At 54.9% G+C, this 9,337-nt stretch overlaps 1 protein-coding gene across 1 annotated transcript; it reads right to left on the bottom strand.

Moving 5' to 3' along the window:
- Nucleotides 1–693: 693 nt before the first annotated feature.
- LOC122198688 lies at nt 694–9,234 on the bottom strand. Its single transcript, XM_042903405.1, has 6 exons — nt 9,049–9,234; nt 8,120–8,224; nt 7,581–7,698; nt 3,904–4,007; nt 2,492–2,706; nt 694–1,589 (listed from the first exon to the last, which is right to left on the bottom strand). The coding sequence occupies exons 1-6, from the start codon at nt 9,232–9,234 to the stop codon at nt 1,394–1,396; spliced, it is 924 nt and encodes a 307-aa protein (XP_042759339.1). The 3' UTR covers nt 694–1,393.
- Between the last annotated feature and the right edge of the window lie 103 nt (nt 9,235–9,337).

Genomic DNA, 9,337 nt, shown 5'->3' with positions numbered 1-9,337 from the left:
AGTCTTATTTCTAGATGTGCCTATTGTTGCCTTTCCAGAAGAAAAAGGTACTTGAATCTGTAGAATTTGCCCTTCCCAAAGTGGATGGGCATCATCCCATTCTTTGAGGGCCTGAATAAAACAAAAATGTGGAAGAAGGGAGGGTTCAATGGCTCTCTGCCAGACTGCTTAAGCTCCATCACACTGTCCTTCTTGCAGGATGATAAGGGAAATTGGAGTGTTCAGGTCTTAGGAAAATGAAAGCTCCACACCCTGCAGATTTGGGTAACTCTTCTGGAATCATATTTTTCTTTATACTAAACTATAAATGTTTGTCAGGGAAAGAGGAGATAGATGCTCAGGTAGCCCGAGGCTGCTGACGTGGTGGTTACACCCATATGCCCACGCAGAACTGGCCTATAACTCTGTGTGATTCCCACTCTCCGGCAGGGACATGTACCCTCGGGGAGGTGGTGATGGGGAGGGACCAGTGCTCCTCTGCCAGCACTGTGGAGGAGAGATGAACCGATACCCTGATGTGCTTAGCAGAACCCTCAGCACTCAGAAAGCCCTGGATAAACATGAGCTGTCACCTCCGGCTTCCCACCACCAGCACCCAGCCCAGGGCTCTGCACACAGGACACGGCTGACAAATATTTGTTGAATAAATAAGCTTGTTGATGTTTCTCCCTCGCCAGACAAGATCAGCTCTTTGGGGAACCTGTTTATTTTTCCAGATAAAACAGTGTCTAGCTGTGGATTTAGAAAAGCCCTCGGACTTGTCTGGCCTGTGGTTCTTGACTCTGGATGCACAGGGGAGCCTTTATTTCCAGACATTGTCCAGGCCCATCAGGCAAGGCTCTCCGGGGCGAGGTATGTTTGAAAGGCTCCCAAAGGGGCTCTAACATGTGCCTCCAACACAGGCCATTGTGCAAATGGAGAAAGCAGGGCTCGGGCAGGGCAAGGACTTGCCAGCGGGCAGCTGGACTGGGGTCTCTGGCCCTGACTCCTGGCCCTGTGCTCCTTCACACAATTTGTACATCTTGCTGTCACAGGGACGAGGGGACTTTATAAAAGCCACCCCCTTGGGCAGTGGCCCACCAGCTTCCTTCCTCATTAACCCCCATGGCCTCTGCTCTCAGTGTGTGACCATGCCCTAAGAGGCACCAAGGCAACTGAAATCTTGTCCCCACGGGCCATGGAGCCTCTACAAAAAGTCCCCCTCCACAGCGGAGCGATGAATGCCCCAAAACCTCGTGGATCTCAGCAGCACGGAGCATCAGGTAGACGGCGAAGAAAGCCAACCGCAACGCTGTACCCACCACCACATGGATTTGGCTTCTTGGCAGGAAGAGGAAGGGTAGCAGAGAGTGCAGAGAAGGGACCAGGGGCTCCCCACGGTCCGAGCTCACATTCAACAGGTGCACACCAGGTGCCAATACTGCTGAAGCCCTTCCCCTGGATTAACTTCTTGAGCTTGCGCAGTAGCCCACAAACGTGTACTTGGCCCTGCCGCTGCTGGAGGGGCCGTGGGTACGAAGGTGAGCAGGACACACGGGTGGAGAGGGTCCTGGCTCCCAGGCCGGGGGTCAGCACGGCTTCCAGAGTGCCTGCCGGGGAGAAGGCAGTGAGTGAGCTGCGATTCCCAGCTGTGCAACCTGGGCTAAGCCCGACGCCAAGCCGGGGCTCAGCCTACCCGGAACACAAGAGGGTTAAACTCAGATCTGAGCCCCTTCCCACACCAATATGCAGTCATTCCCATCCTAGAATTTCTTCCAAATCAGTTACCAGCCATTTTATTAGCTTCCGGTGCCCTCTCCCTGGGGCTCTTACGTAGGACATTTAGTTCATCTCAGTGAAGTTCAACTCAATAAATATTCATTGCAGGCTAACTACATTAGCTCTTTGCCACCGTGACAGGAGAAGGTTTCTATAAGATGCAGTCTCTACCTGCAAGGGGGTCCCTCCCCATCGTATGCAGGAGACCAAAAACTATTTTAGCACTGTGAGACTTTGTGCGTATTAGAGGCACGTAATTAAGGGTGCGATGGTGGGGTAGAAATTTCGAGGGAGAGCAGGATCATGGTGGGCAGTTTCGTGAAGTCTCGCGGACGAGGGCGGTGTGACCTGGAACAGAGAGGGAACTGGCCTTTGATAGAGAAGTGGGTGACATGTGCATCAGTCAGGTTAGTGGCCAAGGACAGAAGACAGCAGAAGACACAGTGTAAAGACAGCATACTTCACACCGTTAGAGGCAAAGAGAATGATTACTTTGGGGCGGGGCAGGTGTTGAGATCGGGAGAAGAAACAAAGGAGCTTCCTAGACGCTGGGAATTTCTAGTCCCAGGGGTGGGATCCCCCAACACGTATGACACTGTGGGTGTGAAGGGGAGGGGGCTCGAAGTGAAGGTTCATGCAGGGGAAGAGGCAGGCTGGGAAGGGAAGGTTTGGAGGGACCTTGGCCAAGCTGGTCTAGATTATGGAGGCTACGATTGGTAGGTCACCGTCTTACCCCGTGGGGTCCAATGATGGAATGTGGGGCGGCAGGACGGCGGGCCAGCGGGTGTCATGGCCTGGGGGGGAACCATGCGGAGTCCAGGACAGCAAGGTGGCTCCGGCAAGCATCTGCATATGAGGCTGGAAGACCTTGACGCAGACATGGGCACTGGGAATGAGTCCCGGATGCGGATAAAAGTCACTTCCTCCCGAAACTGGAACCCTCGCACGCTGCTGGTGGGGGCGGAAAATGGAGCAGCCACTTTGGGTAACCGACTGGTAGCTCTTGCGACCGTCAAACCCGGTGTTGCTTTATGACCCTGCAACTCCACAGCTGGGTGTGTGCCCGGAGGACTGAGAAACTATGTCCCCACCAAAACTCGCGCACACAGAATGTGGTCTCTCCACACGATGAGACAGCATCTGTCCATAAGAAGGAATGAAGTCCGATACCTGCTACTACGTGGGGGAACCTTGAAAAGTTTACGCTAAGCGCTTAGACAAACATTATGTGATTCCCTTTATGTGAAATGTCCAGAACAGGGGAATCCACGGGGACAAAAGGGATTAGCAGTTGCTCCGGCCAGAGGAAGGTGAGAGCTAAAAGCTTTAGGGTTTCTCTGGGAGGTGATGAAATCGTCTAGAATTGATTGTGGGGGCACATACCTGAATACACTAAAACCAGTGAGCTTTACACGTTAAATGGTGGACGTCTGGTATGTGAATTATATCTGAAAGAGGCTGTTGTAAAAAAAAAAAAAAAGTCACGGGGCGCCTGGGTGGCTCGGTCGGTTAAGCGTCCGACTTCGGCTCAGGTCATGATCTCGTGGTTCGTGAGTTCGAGCCCCGCGTCGGGCTCTGTGCTGACAGCTCGGAGCCTGGAGCCTGTTTCCAATTCTGTGTCTCCCTCTCTCTCTCTGACTCTCCCCCGTTCATGCTCTGTCTCTCTCTGTCTCAAAAATAAATAAACGTTTAAAAAAATTTAAAAAAAAAAGTCATTTCAGTGGAAGCATTGGCAGAATCCTGTGAAAAACTGTACACGGGAGGTGACGAGGGTGGAAGGGGATCCCACGGGCTGTAGGCACAGCCTTGGGGTCACAGGACTCTGCCCTGCTCTTGTCTCCAGTCTCCTCCAGCTCCCTTTGGGCCTGTAGCCTGCTGGGCTCCAAAGTAAATAAGGCGTAATGTTACAACAGGGAGTTGCTCAAATCAGAGGTAGGAAGCTACCCACGGAGGGAGGAGGGGGGAGGGAGGGCCCCAAAGCAGGGAAGGAATGCATTCTGTTTTGCAGGAACACTAGTTCCAGCCCGGGAGACACCCCTCCTCCCCAGCTAGGTGTTTCCCCTGGTGGCCCCTTTCGTGAGCCAGTCTGAGCAGGTTTGGAGCTGGGCACCTGTGCAGAAGCCCCCCGAGTTGTCCTGAACTTACCTTTAGCTCATGATAATACCAAGATCTCCTCCTGTGGACACAGTTTCCTGCCAGTGTTTGAACACAGGACGCAGGCACCACATGCGGACATTTAACGCAGGTGCCTAAGCAACAGGACACAAATAGAAGATGTGAGGATACGGAGAAAGGGGAATGCTTTCTCCTGTTGGTGGGAATGCAAACTGGGGCAGCCGCTCTGGAAAACAGGATGGAGGTTCCTCAGGAAGTTAAAAATAGAACTACCCTTCGACCCAGCAATGGCACTACTAGGCATTTATCCAAGGGATACAGGCGCGCTGTTTCGAAGGGACACATGCACCCCAATGTTTATAGCAGCACTATCCACAATAGCCAAAGGATGGAAAGAGCCCAAATGTCCATCGATGGAGGAATGGATAAAGAAGATGTGGTTTATATACACAATGGAATACTACTCGGTGATCCAAAGGAATGAAATCTTGCCATTTGCAACGACATGGATGGAATAGAGGGTATTAGGCTAAGCGAAATATATCAGGCAGAGAAAGACAAATATAATTTCATTCATGCGTAGAGTTTAAGAAACACAGCAGGTGAATGTAGGGGAAGGGAAGGAAAAATAAGATAAAAACAGAGAGGGAGGCAGACCATAAGAGGCTCTTAAATACAGAATACGATCTGAGGGTTCCTGGAGGGGAGGCGGGTGAGGGGGCTGGGCTAGATGGGGGCTGGGCGTTGAGGAGGGCACTTGCTGGAATGAGCACTGGGTGCTGTATGTAAGAGATGACTCACTGGGATCTCCCCCTGAAACTAACTTGAAGTTAAAGAAACAAAGTTTTAAAAAGATGTGTAATTCCCCAATGCACATGCATGCTTCCAGGGGTACTGAACAGGCTTCCGGCACCAACCCCAAGGGGAGGCAGTGCTTTGGGAGCCACCTCCTCGCTGGCTCCTCAGTTGTCGCACATAATAAAAACCATTTGCTCAAAGCAAGAAGACGCGGGCTGATCTTCTGGCCGAGGCACCCCAAGCTGCGAGCCCTCTGCGTTCAGTGACAGTCAGAGGAGAAAGCGGAAGAGCCAGGGCGGGAAATGGGGAGCTCGTCAGCCCATGGCCCAGATACACACAATCACGCATCTGCGGGAAGGCAGAGGTGAGGCTGAGCCTTCAGCCACAGAATTTTGGCATTTCGAGAGCTAGATGAGAGAAGCCATCCATCCTTAACCAGTGCACGAATCTCACCGGCTCCCCGTTAGCCTGAGATGTTCTCAAGGCTTGGGCAAGAAAGCGTTTTGAAAGCGACAGGTAGATTTAGACGCCTGAAGGTAGCGAAGCCCTCGTCACTGTCACCGCGGTCACCGCTGGCTCCCCAACCTGGAACAAGCCATCCCGTCTTCCAGCCCGTCCCCCTCACCACCAGCGGAGGTCACAGAACAGATCTTTCAGGGACTCGTTTGTGCTGTGAATGCAATAAAAAAAAAGTTACCGCGAAGCATTTCTACCTGCCACGTGTCTGAAATGTGCTGAGGGCTGATAAAATGCCTCTGTCAAGGCTATGGCCGGCCACCTCTGATGATCCATTTTGCAGAAGAGCAGCAGAGGAAAGCCCAGAAAAGTTGTATTCAAAACCAGACACTTGGAGCAGGCAGGGGATTTTTCCCCAACATTTCCCCAGTCACTCTTTTTCCTTTCTTATCACAGTAGGTCCACATGTGGCTTTCTCCAGCTGTTACCTTGTTATTTCTGTACCGCCCCCTTTGACCCTACGGGAGTGGAAGAACCAGGCAGTAAGCACGACCTCCGGGACGCCTCGTTGTGGACAGCAACACTGCAGGAACCAGAGAAGCAGGCACCCTTGTCCTCACCTTGTTTTCTCTTCACGCATCGCATCTCAGGCGGGGCATGCAGACGGCGTCTACTCGAGGCCTCGCCTGCAGGCCAGCTGCCTGTCTATTCCCAGCGTGACGAATGGAAACAAAGAAAGAAGCAGACACAGGAAAGGATGGAAGCAAGGATGTGGAGGAAAGGGACCTGAACTGTTGGTGGGCTTGCAAACTGGTGCGGCCACCCCGGGGAACAGTGCGGGGTGTGGGGGGTCCCGAAAACATCACAAACAGAAAGAGCACTTGATCTGGCCCTCCCTCCCACTTCCGGGTACTTATGCACAGGAAACACTAATTTGAAAAGATATCTGAGATCCCATGACCACAGCGCTATTCACAATAGCCAAGACATAAAACAACCTAAGTCCCACGGATGGATGGACAGGTGGATGTATGGACAGATGGGTGGCTAGATGGATGGATGGATGGACGAATGGATAAAGCCATTCAGCCATAAGAAAGAAAGAAATCTGGGGCCTGGGTAGTTCAGATCAAGCATCTGACTTCAACTCAGGTCATAATCTCACAGTTCATGAGTTCGAGCCCCACATCAGGCTCTGTGCTGACAGCTCAGAGCCTGGAGCCTGCTTCGCATTCTGTGTCTCCCTCTCTCTCTGCTCTGCTCCTCCCTCGCTCACACTGTCTCTCTCTCAAAAATAAATAAATGTAAGAAAGAAAGAAAGGAAAGAAAAGAAGAGAAAAGAAAGGAAGGAAGGAAGGAAGGAAGGAAGGAAATCTTGCCACTGGTGACAACATGGATGGACCCTGAGGGCATTATGCAAAGTGACATAAGTAGACAGAGAAAGACTAATACTGTGATCTCATTTATATGTGGAATCTAACAAAACAAAACAAACAACAAAAAATGAGCTCATAGATCCAGGGAACAGGTTGGTGGTTGCCAGAGTTGGGGGTGGGGGAAGGAGGGAGGAGGGGTGGGTCAAAGCACAAACTTCCAGTTATAAGATAAATAAGTCCTGGGGATATAATGATCAGCCTGGTGACTAGTTAGCTATTTGTAAATCGGTGAAAAAAAATTGCATAACTGTGCGTGCTGACAGATGTTAACTCAACTTTTGGGGGAGATCATGTGACCATATACACAAACAGCAAATCATTATATTGTACAGCTTGGTCTCATACAACGTTAGATGCCAATTATATTTCAATAAAACTGGAAACAAAACCGACAAAAATAATTCTTTCGTGTGGAGATTAGAGAAGAGAAATGAAAACCAGATTGCCAACCAACAAAAACACTGTGGATCTTTCCAGAGCCCGTCCAGCGGCTGTTCATCCTGGGGGGGAGCAGGAGAGAGGACAGGGAGCTGGGAGGACGCTGCCTGGGGCCTGCGGGACCCCCGCGTGCCCCCCTGAGCCGCAGCAGGCAGCCCCGACCGCAGGGACAGCTGTCCCGGCTGTGACTTCCTCCCCTGACTCACCGATCGGCCACCCAGGGTAACAGTGCCCCTCACCAGCTTAGCAGGTTGAGAAGCCAGCCTGCAACCGGGCTCATCGCGTAGCTCTCTGTGCCTTGCCTTCTTGGGACATTGTGGGTCAGCCCCAGAAGGGGGATGGGGGCTTCTGGCCAGAGCCCTCTCTCCCCTCCCCTGCCCTGCCGGCCCCAGGGAAGCTGCATCCGGCTTCCCGCTGGGGCTGTCCTGAGATGGAAGAGGCCCGTCCCCGTGAGGCCACAGTGCCAATGCCGTCAAGTGCAGAAAGGGGCAGCCAGGGGCACCGGGGAGGGCACAAGGCCCCACGCTTGCCTCGCCAGCTGTCTGAATCCCCCGAAGCCACAGGATGATGGTTTCTCACCTTCAGCCTTGGGGAGCCTGCCTCCCGCCCCAGGGGCTCTGGCCAACACGAAACCTGTCCGGGGTCTAGAGTCTGACCTCTCCGGTCTGCGCTCACGTGGACAGAGGGTGCCGGGTCCCTGGGAGAGAAGACACGGGCACTGCCCTTGACTCTGCAGAGACCTGACGCAGGAGCTCACCTGCAAGGGTTTCCCTCCAGCAAAGCCTCCGGAAGCCCGGGTTCCCAGGGGATTGTGCCTTGGCTCGGCCGGTCCACCCGACATGCCACCAAGCAGCTACGGGGACCCCATCACCCCCCCCCCCAAGATGGGTGCCCCGCTTCATGGACGGGGCTGTCCGCAGGCAGGGAGGGGCCCCTGCCAGCTGAGTGTTCTGCCCCCACTGACCCCACGGCGCTCGGAGCTGGTGGCGGTGGTGGTGGCACCCAGCAGGCTCTGCCTCTTCTCCGCAGGGCTGGGCAGGGGTGCGAGCGTCCCTCCCGACTCAGCGGCAAGCGGCTCTGGGATCCTTCGTGTTTTTCCAGAGACAGCGTTGCCTCACCTGGATCTGGGTTTCCGTTGGGAAGAAAGTGGGGAATGAACGCTGACCCAAACGTGGAGAAGGTCTCTTGGAAGGAAACGGGGGCCCCCGGGGAGCCTGCAGCAGTTGGGGAGAAGGCGTGCCTGAGAAGGACAGGCGGCGGGTGCAGGCGACGTTCTCAGGTTGCAAAGTGGGGAAAGAAGGCTGTTTGCCTACTTCGGACAGCAAGAGCAAAGCGGCATACTCTGGTAGGGGGGAGGCTTGTAGGGGGGACAGGATGAATAACATCCCAGGGACAGAGGGGCTGTGGACCCCATCCCAGAGGAGGGCGGGACCCAGGGGTCTTGTTCACTCCCTCCTCCTTCCTCCCAGCTGCCACCCCGGAGCTGAGGCCCCTCACCCCCCCACCTGCTACGGCCCCTCAGCCCCTCGGCCCCTCATGGGGTCCCCTCCCACCTGCTACGGTCCCTCGGCCCCTCGTGGGGCGAGCTTAGTCTCCGAGGATCCAGCCCCAGGCTAAATCCTACCCGTGAGCTCTCAGGCCAGGCCTCGGAGGGGCGGAGGCTTTGCCTGATGGGCCTCCTGCGGAGAGCTGCCCCCTAACCTGCCCAGATGGGCAGCAGGTGCATTGGTTTCCCAGAGGGAACTGCAGTCTGGATGAAGCCCCCGGGCAGATGTGCTCACAGGTGTCTGAATCCCCAGCTCAGGCGCCTACACTCACCTCCTCGCTGGTGCCCTGCTCTCCACTCCGCCCAGCACCCCGCCCCTGTACTTCTCCGCCCTGCTTCCCTCTCCCCCAGTCTCTCCCCCTCCCCCTGCCTGGAGCCCCAAGAGCCATGGCAGCCAGTGAGCCCCTGAGTCCCCGAGCTCCTGAGCCTGGGGAGGAAGGGAGCCCTGGGAGCCCGCCCTCCTTCTGTCCTTGCGCTGCCACCAACACCGATGTCTGTTGCCTTCCCTTTGGCTCCCGGATCTAATCGACCATTTTCAATGTTGATCTGGGGGCCTCCAGACTCCCCGTGTGGGGTGCAGATGCCGGGAGGAAGGCGCCTGCGAGCCAGCCTCGAGAGGGAGAGTTGGGGCTGCAGCTGACCCCCGCCCCGGCTGAGCCATGGCAGCCCCCCCGCCCCCCCTGCCATGGGACCTCTCTGCAAAGGTCAGCCCCTGCTGCCAGCTGCCAGCCACGTGGACCAGCTCTGTTGCATCACGGCTGGCCCGGCCGGGAGGCACCGTCCCCAGATG

This window comes from Panthera leo, chromosome A1, assembly GCF_018350215.1.
Source record: "Panthera leo isolate Ple1 chromosome A1, P.leo_Ple1_pat1.1, whole genome shotgun sequence".
Lineage (NCBI taxonomy): Eukaryota > Metazoa > Chordata > Mammalia > Carnivora > Felidae > Panthera > Panthera leo.
This window is presented reverse-complemented; position numbering and strand designations above follow the sequence as displayed.